Source organism: Sus scrofa, chromosome 3, assembly GCF_000003025.6.
Source record: "Sus scrofa isolate TJ Tabasco breed Duroc chromosome 3, Sscrofa11.1, whole genome shotgun sequence".
In the NCBI taxonomy this organism is placed as follows: Eukaryota; Metazoa; Chordata; class Mammalia; order Artiodactyla; family Suidae; genus Sus; species Sus scrofa.
The window spans coordinates 46,479,370-46,501,130 of NC_010445.4; the positions used below are offsets into that span (position 1 = coordinate 46,479,370).

Below are 21,761 nucleotides of genomic sequence, written 5' to 3' on the forward strand. Positions count from 1 at the left end.
TTTTTTTTTAGATTGCGCTGAGGGAGAGACTTCACTGAATTCCTTTTTTTTATTTTTGTCTTTTTTTTCTTGTCTTTTTAGGGCCACACCCTCAGCATATGGAGGTTCCCAGTCTAGGGGTCCAATTGGAGCTGTAACCGCTGGCCTACACCACAGCTACAGCAATGCGGGATCCGAGCCACATGTGCAACCTACACCACAGCCCATGGCAACACCGGATCCTTAACCCATTGAGCGAGGCCATGAATTGAACTCGCATCCTCATGGATGCTACTTGGGTTCATTAACCACTGAGCCATACCGTGGACCTGGATTGTCCCCATCCCGCCCCCAAGACTTGTGGTGGCCATGGCCACTTGCTGCCCGGGGCTCAGGTTTCTGTGTGGTTGGTTCTTCCTGGAGCTCGGGCGGGTTGGGGGGTTGAAGATGGGCTGTGACCTTGAGGATTTGCAGTGGCTCTGGCCACACGAATGACGGTTTCTGGGAGGCAAGAATTTAAGCAAAGGCCACTTGGGCCTCGCCAAGGCACACGCCATGTGCGGGAACCCAGGAAGCTGAGCCCTGTGGAGGGCCCTGGCCTTGGCTTTGACCCACTGTTAACGGGCCTGGGGCCTTGGAGCCTCAGCCGGAACTGGTCAAGGAAGGGCACTGAGGTGGCCAGAGCTCACACGTGGGGCCAAGCCGAGGGCACAGCCCAGCTAGCGGGGAGTCTGCACTACAAAAGCAGGACTCCAAGCCCGCATACACCCCCCTTATGTCATTGGGTGGCCGCATACCTTCAACCCTACTGGACTCCTGACCACACCTACACATGGATGTACCTGTGAGTTCAGCCACCCAGCCCCAGAGGAGCTGGGGCTCCAGGGACACATCTGAGGGACAGGGACGGTGGGGCCACCTTCCTTGTCCCCAGCCTTTCAGTGTTTTCACCATAAGTATGATGCATACTCTTGGTTATTGTCTGTAGATACCCTTTATCAAATTAGGAGGTTTCCTTCTAGTCAGTGTTTCAAGAATGTTCCTTTGTCTGGTTTTGAAATTTTGAAGAGATGATAAATTTATTACTAGCTTCTGATTCTATAGTGATAACCATATGATTTTTTTTTTTAATGTTCATGCTGTGACTTAAACTAGTAATTTTCTAATGTTAAAATATCCTTGCATTCCTGGATAGGAAGTCCTATCTTTTTAAATAGGTATTCATGGATTCAGCTTGTTAGTAATTTGTTTAGGATTTTTGCATCTCTGATCATGCATGAGATGAGATTATAATTATCCTTTATCAGAGTGACTTTTTTTAGGCTTTGAAAGGAAAGCCATATTGGTCTTACAATGAGTTGGGGATGTTTCTTTTACACATTTTGGGGGGATATATTTTCCACTGCTGCTGTAACAAGTTATCACAGATGTCATGGCTTCAGACCATACAAATGTGTCTGTAATTTGTGTTCTCAGAGCTAAGTGCCAGGCACAGCTGTGCTCCTGTTGGAGGCTCCAGGGCCAGTCCATTTCCTGCCCCTGCCAACTTCGGAGGCACCCTCCTTCCAAGGCTTGTGGCCCCTTGCTCATCGCAGCCAGTGGTGCTGCCCCTTGGACCCTGCCTCATCAGAGCCGGGAAGGGTCTTTGTGGCCCTAAGCAATTGGACCTGGCCCCCAAAATGATCCGGGGTGCCTCCTGGTCTCGTGGCCACACCTTCATGGCCTCCATCCACAGCCTCCTGCTGGGCAAGGTGGCCCTCAGGGCTCAGGATGATCCTGGGAGTCCGGGGGGAGAGGCAGCTGGTCAGAAAACACCTTTCTTCTTGGAACCTCTAGGAGGATCCGCAGGTGAAGTTATCCCAATCTAAACTTTATGGGCATTTTAATTACTGGTTGTCTTTTATTATGAAATGTTCTACTCGTATATGAGCAATTTTAAAGTTATTTTCAACTTCTGTCTTTTCTAGTTTATTGATGACACTTTAATGTCCCAGCATCTGTAGTGATACTCTTTTTTTATCATCCCTCCTGTTTTTTGCCCTTTAACTTTTCAGGGAAAATACCAGACTTATTGAGGCATAATTTACATATATGCCTAAAAGGTTGTTAAGGCATTTAGTTACACTTTTACAAATCTGTGGCCATGTAACCCCTGCCCACTGCACCTGCACCAGCCGCAGGGGATCCCCTCCTGCCTGTGAGGCCTGTGCCCCCAACTCCACCAGCCTCATCCCTAATGATGCTTTTTCTGCCTTTTGGTTGAGGGTCTGTGTGTGCCCTTCCTGTCGGGACAGAAAGCTTTAGCCTCCTCTCTCTTGTAAAGTGATACAGCTCATTTTTAAAAACTTTTAAAGCATGTAATCCAGGTAACCACTGATTTATTTGGTCTAAATCTAGGGATTACTAAATGCTTTCTAGCTGTCATACCTGTCTTGTTTCCTTGTGGATTATCACTCCTTAGACTAGTTTTCCCTCTACTGGTCTGAAAGTCACCTGCTTTCCCACACTTTCGTGGCTCTGCCCAAGTCTCGCGTGACCTGACCAGGACTCGATTCCCGGGCAGTGAACACAGAGCCTCATCACGCCAGTCCTCTCTCCCAACTCCTGTGCCACTGGAGGCTTGAACTTTAGTTCCCTTTGTATTTCTAGCTCCACACATCATTTTCATGGTTCTACACGGCCGTGTAACCACTACCTCCTTCTGGTTTGCAGCTTGTTTCTTAAGCACGACTTACCCTACTGTGTACTCGGTGTTAGGGCCACGGGCCTGCCCTGGCTAGGCCCTTCCTCCCCCAGAACCTTCCCCTGAAGCTCTGGGAATATCCTGCCTTTCTACGGCCCCTGCACCTGCCCCCCACGTCCTCTGAAGCCTCATCCCCACTCCTGCCCCGCACTTGCCTTTCACACTGAGCCATTTCCCAGAGGTCAGGCTTCATCAGAAGCAGGCTGTGCCCCATGTCTGGTGTCTGGGCTGCCCCTGCCCATTCCTGCACCTGAAGTTACTTCAGTCCTTCAAGGCGTCCCCCTTTCCCCTCCCCCCTGTGCTTGGGGCCCAGTGGCAGCCCTGACAGCAAGCTCTCCACATAACCTGCTCATCTTGTGTCTGTCCTGGCTGCTCCACTGGGCCTTTATCAGTTTGTGTCCCCACCTCCTGGCCAGATGGGAAAGTGGGGCCTGAATGGAGTTCATCTTCAAAGGGGGGCTGTGACCACCTGTGGTGCTTGGACGCTGAAACTTTGTCTGTGAGAGCTCAGATTCAGAAGTTTCCGTACAAAGGTTAATGGTTGGCAGTGAAAGGCAGTTGTTTCACATAGTTTATGGGTGGGGGGCGTTCTAACTTTATTTTGTTCCCAGGAAATTTATTAATTTAGGCATCGGTGGATAGCAGCTCGCTCTGTGATCTTGAGCCTGAATAGTGGAGAATAAAGTAGCTTTGAAGGAGAAGCTCAACCCTGAGCAGGCGGACCCCCCCACCCCCCCCTTTACTGGGCAGACGCTGTGCTGTTCACAGCACCTGGCAGGCCTGTTGGCGCAATTTCCCGACAGCATTTCCTCACTTTATGTCCCTGTGTCACATTTTGGAGACTATCACAATATTTCAAACTTTCTCATTATTTTCATTAGGCTGACTGATTGTGATCTTGGTGATGTTATTAGACGATCCATTATTGAAGGCTTGAGATGGTTACCATTTTATAGCAGATAAATATTTTTTAACTCAAGTATGTGTCTTGGTTTTTTTAGACACAATGCTACTCCCCACCCAGTAAAGGCTACACTGTGGTGTAAGGGTTGTCACTCACACCAGGACCCAGGAAATCCGTGTGACTCATTTTATTGTGATCCTCACCTCATCGGGTGGTCTGGACCCGAAACCCAAGCCCGCACCATCTCTGAGGTCCACCTGTAGTGCAGCTATTTAAAAGTTTTTTCCTTTTCAGAGCAGCTCTTTTAGAATAAAGCCTTACGCGGAGGCCCCGGTCCACGAGATAAAGGGTACATGGCACCCGTGCGCCTGGTGAGTCTCCCCACAGTGCGCCAGGGTTCCTGAAGCCCGAGGTTGACACCCTTCAGCTCAGAGTCTCAGGCAGGCTCCACCATCCACTCACAGAGATGAGAATGCTCAAACATGCCAACAACCGGTCTGGCATTTCAAAGTAGCTTTATTGAGGTTCAGGATGGCACTTTATATACAGTTTGACAGGACAGGCCACAGAGAAGGCTACTTGCCACACCTGAGCTTCGGGGATGTGGTTCCACGACAGATGCTCAGCACTGCAGCACTGACCGGGCATGGGGGGGCCAGGCTGCCCACCCCTGGGGATTGGCTGGCTCTCCTGCCCCCACCTTCTCGAAGCTGGGAGCTTCTCATCCTGAGAAGAAAGCAGAGCTTTTTCTATGATGCTGACAACTTACTTGACTGGAGTTTTAAAGGGCTAAGAGACATTTGTGAATTTCATTTGTAAAACTGGGGTTTAAAGTGTTGGCCCCGATAAACTGTGCTACGAAATGAAGATTTTTTTTTTTTTTTTTTTTTTTTTTTGTCTTTTTGCCAATTCTTGGGCCGCTCTCATGGCATATGGAGGTTCCCAGGCTAGGGGTTAAATCAGAGCTGTAGCCACCGGCCTACGCCAGAGCCACAGCAACGCAGGATCCGAGCCGCGCCTGCAACCTAAACCACAGCTCACGGCAACGCCGGATCGTTAACCCACTGAGCAAGGGCAGAGATCAAACCCGCAACCTCATGGTTCCTAGTCGGATTCGTTAACCACTGCACCACGATGGGAACTCCCCGAAATGAAGATTTTATTTGCAACTTACACACCTTCATGAGTGTTCACAATCTGACGTGGATTAAGTAAACATTCTGTTGTCTGAAAAATACTGGTAACATCCCTCTGTTTTTAAAATAATTCAAACAGATAATTGAACTAATTTTGATAAAATGTTGACAATTACAAAAGTTAAACATAGTTCAGTAAATATGTAGATACATTCATCAAGAATAACTATGTTTTATTTAGAATATTTAAGTACAAAAACTTACACCCCTAGACTATTAAGAAAGTTAGAAATTGTTCTGCAAATACTAAGGCACTGAATTCAAATATCCTTTAAGATATGAATCATCTAAATGTTTATATCTTTAATATTCAGATGTTCAGTTACTTTCTTAAAATTGAATAATTAAAAATATTTTTTCTCCTGAAAGTTTTGAACGACGAAATAATGTTAATACATACTAATGCAAACTGTGCAAGAACACCCACTTTCAAAGGTACTTATCACTAGAAAAAAGGTTTACATACCTGAATTTTTTGCTTTAAACATATTGTGTTTCATCACAACAGCATATCAACCACAATACTGAGCATGTAAGGTCAGCATATTATATAATTTGATACAAAAGCTTAGGATCATGTTACTAATTGTGTAATTGCATCAAAAATTTTAAAGTTCTATAAAACTATTGAGAGGTTAGTTTCAGGTACATAAGACATTTTAAAACATATTCCCCAAAGTTTACCTTGAGTATGTACACAGAAGGCTCATCCTAGAGTATATATGCAATTATACAGTCATAATATAAACGAGTCCTATATTTTCAAAAGCACCAGCACTCTGCTCGAGGGACAATGCACAGCAAAGGGCCAGTAACTGGACAGCAGGAGAAATTACCTCGATTCATCACAAACCAACAACTTAAAAACTTCTAACAGTGAACACATATATGATATCTTCCAATCTGGCTTATGTATTGACCTCATACTTAAAAGTATTTTTCCATAAGAGACAGCAACTGTAGCCATTTGCCAGATATAGAATAAACAATACAGCAAATAAACAAACAAACAAAAAAAAACAGTAAGAAAATCAAAGAATTCTTCTAACATAGGTTTGCTTGTGATGACCTTCTGTGATCTGGAACCTTTTGTTTTACATAAAATTGGAGCTGAAAAGAGAAAAAAAACTTTTGATTGGTACAATTAAAAGAAGAAAGGAAATAAAAATCACTAGAATGAGTGGGTTTACAAAGTTTTTACACAAAGCAAATGTACATCTAGTATGCACTGGGATAGCTAGCCATGGGACTCTGGAAAAGAAGAGCAACCAAACTTCCTTGAGGGTAAGTTTTTTTGAGCTCTCAAAATTCTCTGGGCTTAGCCCTGATTTTATAAGCAGCCCACACCTTGCTTTCTACAAGGTGACCGCCAATGGCCTTTCACATGTGGAGTAATGTTGGGGAGTCCAGGTCTAGCAGCGCTGGACCACTGCTAGAAGGTCAAGGGCCCTCAGCTTCACCATCCACAGGAAAGAAGTCATAAATGCTATGTATACAGTTGGCCCTCTGGATCTGAGGGTTGTTTAAGGATTCAACCCACTGCAGATTGAAAATACCTGGAAGAAAGTTCCAGAAATTTCCAAAAGCAACTTGAAATTGCTGCTTGGCAACAATTTACCTGGCATTTGTGTTATATTAGGTATTATAAGTAACCTGGAGATGATTTACAGGAAAATGTGCATAGGGTCTATGCTGTGCTGTTTCATATGTGGGACTTGAACATCTGTGGATTTTGGTATCTTTGGCGGGTCCTGGAGGATGGTTTTCTTTTGAAATTCGTTGTCTTCGTATTTTCCATAAATAACTGCATTTCCTTTGGGTATCAGGCACTGCTCAGGGCTCTGGGGGTGAATACATCCGCAGACCAAACAGAGACCCATTGGTTGGTGGAGTTTATGTTAAAACATCGCATATGAGAATTCCTTCTTGCTTCTCCCCAAATCGTAAAGTTCCCCCCAGTCCCTGTGGATTTCGTTTTAAGTAGCTGAAAAATGGAAAACTACCATGGGCAATGTATTCCCAGCTCTTTAAAGGTAACTTCCGATATTGTGAAAATACTGGTTTGAAAAAGGAGGTGACAAAGGAAACCTGAGGGCTGCCTGGGAGAGCCAGAGCTGCCCACGCGGCAGGCGGGGTGGACTGCAACTAAGACCCGTGAAGCGGCGATCTCAACAGAGCTTGCAGTCCAACAGGCAAGGTGATAAGGACATTAAGTGGGACAGATAAAGTAAAAAAATATGAAGGGAAAAAAACTTTATTTTCTAAGACTTTGCTTACACTGCCTTTAACACGTACCCCAGACCTAGAAGCCTCGGGATCACCCTCTGCCTGCTAGCCAGGCCTCCCGCGGTCTACTCTCCCTCCTCTGCGTCTTTATGTCCGCCACTCATCTCACGGGCTCTGACATCAAAGCACAGGAATTCGAATCGATAGCCTCGTTCCCTTATTAAAATAAAAATTCTCACAAAATCATTATCAGTAGGATTTGTTAAAGTAAACCTAAGAATCAGTTTCCTTTATCAAGTAAAAGTCTTTGATTCCCCAACAAAGCAAACAGCTTGTTGTGAAATCGACATAACTCGCGGTGCGTCCACAGTTCCTAGAAGCACTGGAGTGGCTTGCGTCCCAGGAAACGGACCCTTTCCCACTGGGAATGTTTTTCTCATTAATTCATTCACCTCCAATGTTAGATGTTCACAGAACCTGGGACGTGCTGGGGCCCTTCTAGCTGCTGGGGAAACAGCACAAGAGGGACCAGGTCTCAGCTCTCAAGGAGCTGAGTTTTTAGCTGCAGAAGGTTTAGACAGGAAGAAGGAAACAGGGTGAGAAGCACTGGCAAGATCAGCTGGGGCGGGGCTGGGGGGGCTTACTTCTTTCGGTCCTTGTCCCTCCTGGGGTTGCCACCTGGGGCCCCGTAGGGCTGGTTCTGGTAAATCTCGGAGGTAGCTTTCTTCTTGGAGAAAGCGATGATTTCCTCCTCCAGGAGTCTTCTCTTTTCCTCAAGCTTCATCTTCTCCTCCTGGTGGACCCTCTTCAAGTGCTCAAATTTGGCCTGCAGCTATGAAACAAGGTGCAGTCCCCCGTGAGGCCGCTGTGTGGCAGCACACGCCGGGCCTTCCGGCTCCGCCACCAGCTGCCTTCAGAAAACCTACAGGATACAATCTACTGACTCTCAGCCACGCTCCAATGCGGAGTTGCTCTGCAAGTTTAATTTCAAGCGAGCTCAAGTGCAAAAAATGCAGGAACAAAACATAATAAAGACAGCCTCACACTAACCTCGGCTTTTAAAACATTGGACCTTTTTAAGAGTTTGTATTTTCTTGCTCTTACATTTTCCCCAAAAGGCCTCTTCAAATAAGGTTTCTAACATCTGCTTCTAATAAAAGTGAGGGAAACAAATTATAGAAGCAAGTTATCAAAAAAGGAAAGAAAGCCCTTATTTTCCAAATAAGTTTATTATCTCAGTGAAATAGCTGTTATTTACTGGTAAAACCTGTTTGAAAAGCAAGTGTCAACTGTCAATTTAAATCAAGAACCTTAAAAATTGTTTTTTTCCACAGTCATCTACCTTCTTGAAATCTAAACTAATTCAAAAAAATCCTAAATTCAGAGAAAGTTTTGTACATAAAAGTATAGCTGACCCTTCAACAGTGGGGGGGGGGGGCTAGGGGCAGGAGCCCCCACTAGTTGACAATCCAAGTCTAATGGCTGACAGAGCAGCCCTGGGGGAAGCGCACATATAAATGGGCCAGGGCCATTCAAACCCATGTTGTTCACAGCTTGTCTACACTTGAGCTTTGTAGATGCATGAGGTGCCACGAGGGAGTGCATCAGTCAGGACATCCACCACAGCACTCTGGCCACCGGGGCTGAGTGCACGCTAGAGGTGGCAGAATGTCCGGTCTAACTATCCACAGGTACTCTCTGCTTTCAGTCCCCTGTCGTCTGGACTTTTTCAAAATAAAGATCAAAATTCAAATTACAAGATATACTAGTAGATTATTAATTTTACAGAACCACTTACTATATGGTTCATTTAAATAGCAAGTACTGTAAGGGTACTTAAAATAATAAATTGGTAAAAGTAAATTACAAAGAACTCCTCAGGGGCTCTTATACTGTCAGTTCACTTGTATTAACATTCCTGTCTTAGAAATTCTTTTCTGCAGCTCATCCTTTTTGACCCTCATCTTAACTGTGGCACTTTACTTAACAGCAGCCACTGCAGTTGGGTCTACAGAGAATAGCTTAACTCAAGTAAAACTGAAAGTGATGCTTGAACAACCAGAAGCAAACAAACATATGGAGACTCACTGCTGATGGTTTTGTGCCAAGGGTGCCCAGAGGCCACCTGAGCCACCCAACTTCTCCAGGAAGCTGGACTTCAAACTCAAAAGGCTACTTAGCAACTTTGAGAGTCACCCGCTTCATGGCAAACAACAATGCCAAAGACTCTCAAAATCCCCCAAAAATGCTTTCTCAGGCCACGGCTGAAACATCTCTGACTCCCGGTTAAGATATTAAAATACCTCTTAGTAATCCAGTTAGTCCTATACAAGCCCTTGATAAACCCCTTCTACTGGAGACACTTTGCTCAAAAAAGCAAAAATTTTTATAAGATTTCAGACGATGATTTTTTTTTTAATTGGTGCCACACCCACAGCATATGGAGGTTCCCAGGCTAGGGGTCAAATCAGAGCTGTTGCTGACGGCCTTCACCAGAGCCACACGGGATCCATGCCATGTCTGTAACCTACACCACAGCTCACAACAACACTAGATCCTTAACCCACTGAGTAAGGTCAGGGATCGAACCTGCGTCCTCAAGGATACTCGTCAGATTCGTTTCCGCTGAGCCAGGATGGGAATTCCCTGACTATGATTTATTATGACGTCTGCATCCATAGACCAAGTGTTAAAATAACTACTTTTAAAGAATGACTAGTCTTCAAAAGCATCTAGATTCAGTTGTTGGGATAAATCCCTAGGCTGAAGGATGCCCCCAAGAAATGCAGAGCCTGTCAAACCAGTGCACTTGCCTCTCTTTCAGCTTCTTTCAACACAGCTTCTTTCTCCTTCACACGCTGCACGAACACCTGCTTCATTTCTTCCTCTTTCCTCTGACGTTCACCGTAAAATTCGTGCCTTTTGGCTTCGTAGGTCTCCTGCAGACTGAAAAGCCATTTATTTGTGATACTCCCATTAGGAAGACAACAGACACATTGTCTGGGCTGGGCTGGGCGTGTGACCATCAGGACCATGGCTGTGCCCTTGGGAGCACCTGGCATAGGACAGCTCACAGGGACCCAGGTCTGTCAGGCCCCCCTCACCAAGCCCTCATTGCACCCCAGATGGATTCCTCTGTCCAGCTGTTGACTGAGTCTGTGAATTCAGCCTGGGACTCCGACATCATTTCAGACCAGTCCTATTTTCATTTCTCCAGGTACCTGATCTCTGTGCTCTTCTGCCTTCTCGACCACAGTGCTCCCCTAAAGGGCTTCTAAGCTTCAAGTCCTGCTTACAGTTTGTTCTTCTTGCCACCCCTGCGATTTTCCCACCAAACACAGAGATCTCTTCATCCTTTTCCTCTGTTATAGATATTTAAAGGAGGGGGTCCCACCTCCTTTTTTTTTTTGTTTTTTGTTTTTTGTCTTTTTGCCATTTCTTGGGCCACTCCCACGGCATATGGAGGTTCCAAGGTTAGGGTTGAATTGGAGCTGTAGCTGCTGGCCTACACCACAGCCACAGCAACACGGGATCCGAGCTGTGTCTGCGACCTACACCACAGCTCACAGCAACGCCAGATCCCCAACCCACTGGGCAAGGCCAAGGATCGAACCCGCAATCTCATGGTTCTTAGTCGGATTCGTTAACCACTGAGCCATGGCGGAAACTCCGGTCCCACCTCCTTTAAATAAGCACTTAAACTTCACAATCTGGCCAAACAGACCCAAACACCCTAAAACATGCCACACATTTCCCACTCCAGGGCCACAGCCCACTTCCCGACCCAACTCCACCCACTAATCCTGACCTTCAAGGCCAAGTTCAAATGCAGCTTCCCCTGGAAAGCCTTCTCCAGGGCTCCCAAGCACTTCTGTTGGCACTGACACCCTACCTGCCTCTGTTGTAACAACTCCCTTTTGTAACCCAGCTGTCTGGCAGAGCTCTCTAGACAGTTCTATTTCCTCATAAATGTTCATTCAGTGGTGCAAAGTGCAGGGAAGTAGAGCCAGCTTTAACCCAGCAGAGCAGGGGCAGTCCTGGAACTCCATGGCCAGCTGCCCCTGTCACTTGTGGCTTTTCAGAGGGATGATGGCCCTTCTCCTCAGAAACGCTGAGCCTCCATCTCCACTCCCTTGGAGAGTATCCCAGAGGTTTACCAGGGAAACACAGATGCCTTTCCTGCTGTCAGAGTTAGAAATTTCTATTGCTCTAAAGCAATACTTTATGGCTAAATAGACTTAAAATACGATGAAATTATGGAATCTTATTAATCTTAAATATCATAACCAGAGAAATGAATCTTTTATGCGTAGAACTGAAAGAGGAGGGAAGGGGTGGGCAAGGCCCTTAAAGGCACAGCAGAGTGGTCAGGCTCAGGAGAGCCGAAGGGTAAACCGCCAGGGGGCCCCGAGTCTCGCTCTCCACCAGGCAATCCACCAGCTCAAGACACACCCGAGGTCCAGCATGCAAGACCAAAAAGGGGGTGGGGCCCAAATCCTAGAAACCTATGCCCCTCATCTACAACAGCCTATGAATTCACCCAGCCCACAAAACCTACCTCCCCATACCCAAGGGCCTCTCTTGCCTCTTGAGATGGCCCACATCCCATCTACTGAACGTGCACCTCTGGGGCTCTCGCCTTCTGAGAGTCCCACACTATGTCTCTCTCAACAAAACCACCTCTTACTTATCACTCTGTCTCATGGAATTCCTTCTGTGCCGAGACACAAAGTACCTGAGCTTCAGTAATTCCTGACACCAGGTGAGTGGTTTTAATTAGAGGAGAGTAGGTTCAAGTTCCAGTCTGAGTTGTGCAGTTTCAAAATTGTATACATTTAAGGAAAAACATAGTAAGAAAGGTTACACGATAGCTTTTACAGCTGACTGTGAGTGTGGGGTGCTCAGAGCATGGATTCTAGGATGGAATATCTTCCACACTGTCTTCGCAAGCAACGTTTACAAATGTAAAAATGCCTCTAATCTCAAGGAGCCATTTTACTTTTTTAAGGTTCTTTGTTTTTCTCTATTTTGGCCCTATTTTAAAGAGGCCTCTAAATCCAAGCTACCTTCACTGTTTTCAGAAACCTCCCTACGTCTCACTGGTCCTACACTGGATAGAGAGCCTTTAGCCACAAACTTGGTTTAAATAATGTACTTAGATCAAATCTAAGTTTTAAAAAGTTCTTATTAATTTATTGACACAAGGACTTGAGCTGTTCAGGAGGAAAAATCAACCCACCTGATCAAGAGAAAAGTTACCTAACACTTGCTGCCTTGCTTTTTCAGGCAAGGGCTGGTCTGGGCTCTTGCTAATTTCTGCAGCACCATAAGGGACAAGCACAGACACTATTACAGGTAAGAAGACTAAAGCTCAGAGCCGGCGAGTCATTGTCACAAAGGGACAGAGTGAGAACAAGGCTGGGGTTGGAACCTTATCAGACCTGCTCCCAAGCCTGTACTCCTGACTCCCATGAATCCTGCTTACAGTGAGACCTCAGCAGTAGGTAAAACCAGACGCTCAACTGATCTTACCTTTTGTTCTCCATCCTTCACACACCTGCCTGCTGTGCCAGGTAAACTTACAGAGCCAGCTGCGAGGCAGGAAACCTGCACTGTCTTTCAAAAGGTGGTAAAGAAACTCAGATCATCTGGAAGCAATGGCTTATATAGTGTTGACTATCATGGATTTACTTACTTTGGGGATGAGAATGAAAACGGCTTTCTTGTTATACTACTCCTGTCTCTAGTATAAAAGCAGCTTGCTGCTGTGATATTTAATGCAGCACATTTACTACTCCAGCTGCAAAGATCACTGATTTAAAACAAAACTGAAAACCCGAGAGGAAGAAAACGACCCTCAGGTGCTTGTGTCCATCAGGAAAATGGCTGAGCTCCAGGCAAAGTTCTAAAAAGCCCGGAACAGTCCCCATTCCTACTGCAGACCAGTCCCCATTCCTACTGCAGACCAAGTGCAAAAAGCGAACTGTTTCCTGAGTTCCAAAAACCAAAGTTTATGACACAAAAATCATGCCAAACACTTCAGTGACTGTGAAATACCACAAAAATCTCCCTTCCAAACTACAGGGCCTAGAGCACATCAGTGATGGTAAATGAGACTGATGAGATTAATCTAAAATAACTTGGGGATTTAAGGTTTATAAAAGCATCTTCCATGTAGTTTAAATAATTGAAGATCAGCTAATTAAGACTACCAGCAAAGAACACATAAGGCCATAACCTGGACCTCAGGACACTAAACAGGACTCAGCAGTCACCCAGTGAAATGGATATGCAGACACCTCAGGGCTGGCAGGACCACAGATGAGCCACCGGGAGGACCAGGGCACCCTGACAGGCTCATGGGACCCCTTTTTTATTGGTATAATACTGAGGGATGGACTTTACATGCCCAGCAAATTAGAGTGACTATTGTTGCATACACTCCAAATTAAAAGCGATGGTTCCCAAGAACATAAGGTTTTGAAACCACAGTAGGTATAAACCTTCCTAAGACCTCAGGCCATGGAGAATGCTAGAAGCTTTATCAAATAATTTATTCGCAAATGAAAAAGCACCAAGAGAAGAGAAGGTGAGCCATGCCTGACCCAGGAAATCCCCTGAGAGGTGTCCTCCCTTGTCTGGAGAGCAGGCCAGGGAGGGGAGAGGACGTGCTCGTTCCGAGCCCAGCGTGTGGACAGAGGCCTCCAGGCTCAGAGCTGGAGCCCTGCCCCCAGCTCGTCCTCTGCAGGTGACCTGCAGCCTCCGCCCTGGCCACTCTGTACCCTCTCCCAGTTTCCCATTCTTCACCCTTTCAGTGGGCAGCTGCTGCCCAAACTGAAGAAATGCTGAAAAACGCCTGTTCTGACTGACTGCCCACCCCTCACTCTGCATTATTAAGCTGGTTGCCTCTGGAGTGCGACCTCCCCGGGGCAGGTATTCTGGTTAGACAACCGGTGAGGCTCATGCCCACCCCCAGCTGAGACCTGGACACACATCCTAAGCTGGGCCTCTGGACACTCCTCCCTGGAAGGAGGACCAGAAATGGCTTCAGTTCACTCATTTCACTCCTAGCACAAGCATGAAACTGGTCTTTTCCCTCCACGTCTGCAAGCCCTGGCCTACACCGTCTGTTTTGACTCGGATGGTGTGTTCACGGCTATTTTCGAAGAACAGGAAGCAGCTGGACTGTAGCAGCGGCTCTACATCCACAGCAAAGGCCTGGTCAGCTGATCTCTCCTTCATGCCACGCGCTCTCCACCTGGCTTCCCTGCTGGTTTCCTCCTTCCTCTACCCAAGTCTTCCTGTTAGGTGGGAGAGAGGACAGGGACTCTGACCCGGTGATTCTGAGCTGGCTCTGAGGCCAATGATGGCTACCAAAACTAGGAGGCCTGCCATCAAACAATGAAGATACATGCAGGTACCAGCTCTTCAAGCATCTCCCTATAAACTCTCTGCCTGCAAATAAGGTGTCCTCGCCCAGAACCAATCAGAGGATCCAAACGCTCCCCCTTCAGTATGCATGGTGCAGGGGGGTTGGGACAGGAAATTAGTGGGTGTGGGGCAAGAGACTAGTGGTCCCCAAGCAGGTCTGCGATACAGGAATATAAGGAGAGCCCAAACTGCAGCTGGTGCCAGTCCCTACCCAGGGCTGCCTGCAACCTCTGGGGTCAAAATACAACTTGCTGTGCACTGCTGCCTGAAGCCTGAATGCCACCTCTGAGGCAACAGGCAGCATTTTTGGTTCGGCGTGACGGACCTGAAAGGCTCATTAAAAGAGCCCAGGTCAGAGCTATCACACTACAGTATGAATTCGAGGGGAAATTCCTGTCAACCCGGAAGCCCTCCCTTCCTGCGCTGATTGCTCCTACCAGGAGAGATGGCCTGTCTCCCTCCCTGCGGGGCAAGCCCATTGGCTCCATCCCTGTGCCGCTACCGTGCTTCTGGGCTGTGCCTCCAAATCCCTGCAGGGTGCAGGCAAAGACCGAGTGAGACGGAGCCCAGCAGACGAACCTGACATTCTCAACCCCTTCTACCTGCTGCTTCTGCTGACACAATTTGAGCGACCCAAGGCTGTTTCCTTTCTTTATAGACATAGTTCTTTTTTTTTGGTCTTTTGTCTTTTGAGGGCCGCACCCACGGCATATGGAGGTTCCCAGGCTAGGGGTCTAATCGGAGCTATAGCCACAGGCCACAGCCCATGGCAATGCCGGATCCTTAACCCACTGAGTGAGGCCAGGGATCGAACCCTCAACCTCATGGTTCCTAGTCAGATTCATTTCTGCTGCACCACGACGGGAACTGCCAGACATACTTCTCACTTCAGGCATTTCATCCATACTCAGTGTTCAATTAACCACCTTGTAGTGCCTGTGACTCTTAAGTTCAATCCTTTGGCCCAGTCCTCTCTTTTCTCCTCTGAGTTACAGACAGACTCGCAAAGACTGTCTGTAGCCTGGCAGCTTGTGATCTGACACTGTCATCTGGAAGTTTCAGAGGAAACTCAAAGTGCCTGGGTCCCAAACCAAGCTATACTCTTTGTCCTGCCCCACAGGACAGCTAGTTCTGCTCCAGAGCCACCCGCCAGGCCAGTGAGACCACTGGCCCAGGACATGAGAGGTCTTCTTCAGGCATCTTCTGTTCTTTACCTCATTATAGCTTAACAGTCCCTAAATTTTCCCAATTTCACCTCAATGTCTCTTAAACATGCCGGGGTCTCTCTCTGTTGCTAGTACTTAGTCCATGCAATGCTCTCCCAACAGGTCTCTCCTAAGCAGTCTCTGCATATGCCTTGCTCTTTTTTTTTTTTTTTAATCTCTCAAAACAGTAATTGTGCTGTACACCTGAAATTAACACAATGTTGTAAAGCAATTATACTCAAAAATAAAACAAAACAAACCCACCTAGTTAGGTGCCAGACAGAAGCCTTCCCTCATTTTCCAGATTAAGTCAGGACATCTCCCCATTACATGCCACGTCTATGCACAGTGCACAACCATAACTGGTCGTGTAGTTAGCTATTTGAGTTCAGCCTCCCTGACAAGAAGATAAACTACATGACAGCTAGGACTGTCTGACCTTCAGTTTTATTCAGCAGCACCTCACCCAGAGCACTGCAAAGGGCACTACAAAGGGCAGACACTTTAAAGATACTTACAACTGTACACAGTCCTGTTCAGTGTTGATTCCCAAAGTGTCGTCTCGGCCTCACCTTCCCCCCATCCTCACCTGGATATTTCATAATCGACTTAAATGTAACACATCCCAAACATCTCAATTACCAACCAACAACCCCTAAAATCTCCCCTTTCCCCAGCCTTGCTCCTCACATTAAACACACCACCATTTACCCAGTGTCTCGGGTCAAAAGCAGTGGCTGGAGCCATCTTGGTTCCTTTCCACCCACATCCAAACCATCCCAGTCCTATCAGGCTCACTTTCAAGCCTCATGTTCTAAATATGCTTCTCACCCCTGCAGCACGGCTGGAATGGACTGTGCCAGCCTCCTGCCTAGGTCTCCCCACCCCACTCCTGACCCCACCCCCACACAGGGCAACAGCGTCTCCCCCGACACCACCCCAAGCCCCACAAGGGCAGGGTCTTAGTACCCAGTGACCAGCAGGAAGTACCTCCTGATGGCTGAGTGGGAATCTTAATTAAAACACAGATTCTGGAGTTCTTGTCGTGGCTCAGCAGAAATGAATCTGACTGGCCTCCACAAGATTGCAGCTTCGATCCCTGGCCTTGCCCCTAGGTTAAGAATCTGGCGTCGCCGTGTGGTCTGGTGTAAGTCGAAGACAAGGCTCAGATCTGGTGTTGCTGTGGCTATGGTGTAGGCCGGCGGCTGTAGCTGATTGGACTCATAGCCTGGGAACCTCCATATTCAGTGGGTGCGGCCCTAAAAAAAAAGACAAAAAACAGAAACAAAATGCAGATTCATAGGCCCCATCTCCAGAAATTCTGAACTAGTATTTCGTAACTTTCCATGGTGACTGCTGACGGCTCTCTGAGTCCCTCTTCTCAGAGGCCCTAAGAGGCCCACTTGCTATTACCCAGGGTCTGGGTCTCCTCCATGCACAGAGGTCTCAGAACACCCCAGACGTGGAAGGAGGAGAAGCAACACCTCCTCTGGGAATCACGAAGGATGGTGATGCTGGACAATTCCCTTCATTAGAGAAAATCATCACTTCATCAGAATGGCGGCAACCACATGCACAGCTGGACCTGGGCCTGGTGAAGAGGGGACTCTGAATTTACCAATAAAGTGAGAGCTAATCACCAGCACCAATGTACTCTGTAGAACTGAATAATTAAAAGTCTAGCCTCCATCTGTAATAAATCTTCCCAAAGACCACGAGCAGCAGCAGTGGGCCCAGGGCTCCCGCTCCTGCGGGGTCTGCTCTGGTGCAGACAGGACACCCAGGAAGGGCTCGAATATACAGAAGGAACCTTTGGTCTTGTGACAGATTTAAAGCAGTATTGGTCCTGAGCAAAATCGTTATGAAATGCAGCATCAAAACACATTTGTTACAGTATTTTAAGAATTATGTTTATTTATTTTTTTTTTTTTTTGCTTTTTTTTACGGCCGTACCCTTCGGCATATGGAAGTTCCCAGGTTAGGGGTTGAACTGGAGCTGTAGTCCGGCCTACACCAAGCCACAGCGACTCCGTGTCTGCAACCTACACCACAGCTCACGGCAACGCTGGATCGTTAACCCACTGAGAGAGGCCAGGGATCAAACCCATATCCTCATGGATACTAGTTGGGTTTGTTACTGCTGAACCATGATGGGAACTCCTGTTTACATATATTAATCCAAAAAAAAAAAAAAAAAAAACAAAAAAAAAACAAAAAACCCTCAGGTATGTGGCAGCATATAAAATGACCAAGCAAGTTTATAACAACGCTTCACGCTCTAATCACTGAGCAAGTTACAATTCTTGTAACTTTATGAATATTTTAAGAAAGTCTAGTCTCTGTCTCCCCACAAGTTCTCTCGTGCCTCCTTTATAAGATGCTTTCCTTAGTCATTCTCAAACTGTCATTAGGATGAAAAACAACAGTTTTATTTAGTGTGACTTAGATTCCAACTTACTTTTGCAACGGTCAGTACACTTGCAACCAGAGAGCATTTTCCTTCGGTTACTCACTTCTGCCCTGTCTTCTTCCCGCCACCTGCCCAGCTTCCTGAGTTGGAGGAGGAACTGGAGACCCTCCAAGAGCAGGAAGCTTCCAGGGGTGGAGAAGCAGGGCTCAACACCCTCGCTGGTGGGCTGCTCACCTGCGCGGCTTACTCTCCGGGCCCATGTCGGCGAAGCCCATTTCCTCCAGCCGGCAGCGCCTGTACAGCTCATAGTGCCGCGTGTGGGTCTGGTCTCGCAGGTCCTCCATGTTCGTGCAGATGAGCATCTCCCGGAGCTTGACAAAGTCACAGTGGTTTTCATTTTCCACTAGCCAGAAAGCAGAGAACAGCAGTGCCCATGTTCTGTTGTTTCACATAGGGACCCAAGGAAGCAATGCTTGTATTACACACACTGAATTACAGGCAGCGCTGATGAGCAGACCAGGAGGCTTGCTTACATTTAGCAGCCAAGGATCAACAGGAAGTAGGAAAGAAATGCAGTCTATTCTGCACCATATGCTCCAGTTACTTCACTCATATTTTGTTAGTTTACAGGCCCTCCCCAGGACATGTCACACAGCACTTTAAAAAAGTATGTAACATGATTTCACAAACATGTCCAGGTGTAAAGCCTGCACACTCCAGAACATCATCTAGGCCTGCTCTAACGTCAGTCCTGTCACACAATGCCATATCTGTGACTGTGGGTCAGCATTCTACTGTGAGCAAGAGTCTGAGGTGCAATTATTACCTTTATGTTTTCTAGACATTAAAAATCTTAAGTTTTATCAATATTTTTCATTAACTACAAAATGTGTCTCTGAAAAAAGCAGCACAGTGGGAGCTCCCTGGTGGTCTAGTGGTTGGGACTCGTCACTTTCACCACTATGGCCTGGGTTTAACCCCTGGTCTGGGAGCTGAGATCCCATATCAAGCCGATGCACGCTGCAGCCAAAAACATAAATAAATAAAATTTAAAAGCAGTGCTGGGAGGCCAGTGCCTGCGGGGGTACTCTCCATTCCCCACTGGTTGGCATCATGAGCAAATGAGCCAGACAATACTAATTACTTACTCGTTACAAAGCTAGGTAAGTTCTAAAATTTTTTAGTTGGCTGACTGGTTTGTTTGGGAAATAGCTGGCAATACTGTGATGAGTAAAAATATATAAACTTACAAGGTGGTTTACTGTGCCCAGAATTATCTAGTCATAGTTGATGTGCTATGTTTAAACAGTTCTGTTCACACTCAGATTTAATTCAAAGTACCTGATGGGTGCTTCCCGCCTCCTCAATGTCTTGGTCACCTGGGAGGGGCAGAGAAGCTTTGCCTGGCCTCAACAGAGTGGGTTGAAACAGAATCTGGCCAGCCCTTCTGACAGTGGGTGGGAACCCAAACAAGCAGCACTGAAAGAACGCATGCGAGGCGCCTCTCTGGTCTTAGCACACATCCTTCCTGCTCTTTCTCCCTTACCTTGCACGACGCCCCAAGGGTACTGGCGCGCTTTGACCATCTTATTGCCCACTTTCACCTCGTCCATACTTCCAACCACGGCAAATGGCAACTGTCCCTGGAAAAGGGCCAGGATACTGATCATATCTCATACCAATGAAAACAGAGTGAGAAAATGTATTAAGTAACCAATTTACTAAAGTCAAATGATCTGCTATCCTCAGCTTTTAAAACCTGCCCTGTACTTATAGTTTCCAAAGGAGACAGGTTGGGGGATGGGGGGATGGGCTGGGGGTTTGGGATGGAAAGGCTGTAAAATTGGGTTGTGATGATTGTGGTACAACTATAAATATAAAATTCACAAAGTGAAAAAAAAAAAACCCAAAAAAACCCTGCCCAATAGAGAAAGTTATTTACTGAGCATGCCCCACATGTGTGCTTTTTTTGGGGGTAGAGGGGCTGCACCTATGGCATGGGGAAGTTCCTGGGCCAGGGGACTGGACCCAAGCCACTGAAGTGACAGCGCCAGTCCTTAACCTGCTCAGCCACAAGGGAACTCCATCTCCACGTGTTCTCATTTTACTATAAGAACAAAAAAACAGAATTCTAGCACAAGTATTATTTCCCTCAATACTATCTTTATGCTAAAAGTCAAAGATAGTGTTGAGGAAACCACATACACACTATAGAACTAAAGTGTATATCTATATTTAGTGTATGTGTACACATTTAATACTAATATAAAATAATGAAGTCCCAAACTAAGCTAAATACAATGAATGTCTCTGAAATTTAGAGGAGTGATAGAGCACCATGGAAGATGGAAGACACCCAAACTGGGGATGGACAGGACAGAGCAGGAAGAACCAGCACAGTGAGGCGATATTGAACAAGACACAGCAGTTGGAACTCATGGCAATGAGGAGACTGTCCTGCCCAAAGCCAAGGATTACGTAGGGGAAAAGTCTAATGTAAAAAGTATCATATTTAATATTTAATAATTGACAATATTTAGTCTCTTAATTGTGCCTCTCTGAAAACGTATTCCAGGTGGGCCCCCAAAATTAATTAGATCTAAATACAATTTAACACGTAGGAATTTATAGCACTTCATTTATATTAGTCAACTTCTTATATACTTAAAGTTTCTTTCCTTGCTTTTTTTTTTTTTGCTTTTTAGGGCCGCATCCGCAGCATATGGAGGTTCCCAGGCTAATCGGAGCTGTAGCCACCGGCCTACGCCACAGCCACAGCAACACCAGATCTGGGCCATGTCTGCGACCTACACCACAGCTCATGGCACTGCCAGATCCTTAACCTGCTGAGCGAGGCCAGGAATTGAACCTGCGACCTCATGGTTCCTAGTCAGATTTGTTTCCGCTGCACCACAATGGGAACTCCTATATAAAGTATCTTAATATGAACAAAGTAGGAAAGAAATAGAAAAGCAAAAGGGGAGTAAAGCAAAAGGGGGGGGGGGAATGGAACAAACAGGTACTGCTTGTCACCATGCCAGGCAGTGAGCAAAGCTGTATCCTCATGACCACCTGTACAACAGGTATTACTGGCCCAAGTCTGTGGCTAAGGCAACAGTCTCAGGGGAAGTTAATAACTCCCATAAGAACATATGGTTAAGACTGTCTGACTCCAAAACCCATGATCCTTCAAAGTGTGACCAAGTATATAAGAAATTTGGTAGCCTGAATAAAGTAACACAATCATACATAAAATATATATTAAAATATATTTTATGTTCTAAATTCTTTTTTTTTTTTTTTCATTTTTTTAGGGCCGCACCCGAGGCATATGAAAGTTGCCAGTCAAATTGGAGCTGTAGCCGCTAGCCTACACCAATGACACAGCAACGCCAGATCCGGGCCACATCTGTGACCTACACTACAGCTCATGGCAACTCCAGATCCTAAACCCACTGAGTAAGGCCAGGGATTGAACCCACTAGTCATGGATACTAGTCATGGAATGCACTAGTCATGGAATGCACTAGTCATGGATACTAGTCGGGTTCTTAACCTGCTGAGCCACAAAGGGAAGGCCTTCTAATGTTCTTAAAGACAGGACAGAAAGGCATCTTTCTCAGGTTCTACCAAAGGTGACTCCCAGTCTCACAAATATATCACTTTA

At 46.4% G+C, this 21,761-nt stretch overlaps 1 protein-coding gene across 2 annotated transcripts in view; it reads right to left on the reverse strand.

The window, feature by feature from the left end:
- Positions 4,769 to 21,761, reverse strand: part of SEPT10 (septin 10) — a 62,540-nt gene continuing 45,547 nt past the window's right edge. For both annotated transcript variants that reach the window (XM_021087089.1, XM_021087090.1), the window contains 5 exons: positions 19,641 to 19,737; positions 18,329 to 18,497; positions 9,862 to 9,994; positions 7,693 to 7,880; positions 4,769 to 5,932 (listed from right to left, as the gene is read on the reverse strand). In XM_021087089.1, the coding sequence (XP_020942748.1) occupies positions 5,917 to 5,932; positions 7,693 to 7,880; positions 9,862 to 9,994; positions 18,329 to 18,497; positions 19,641 to 19,737 (603 nt within the window). In that variant the 3' untranslated portion in view covers positions 4,769 to 5,916. The remainder of the gene's footprint in view (positions 5,933 to 7,692; positions 7,881 to 9,861; positions 9,995 to 18,328; positions 18,498 to 19,640; positions 19,738 to 21,761) is intronic.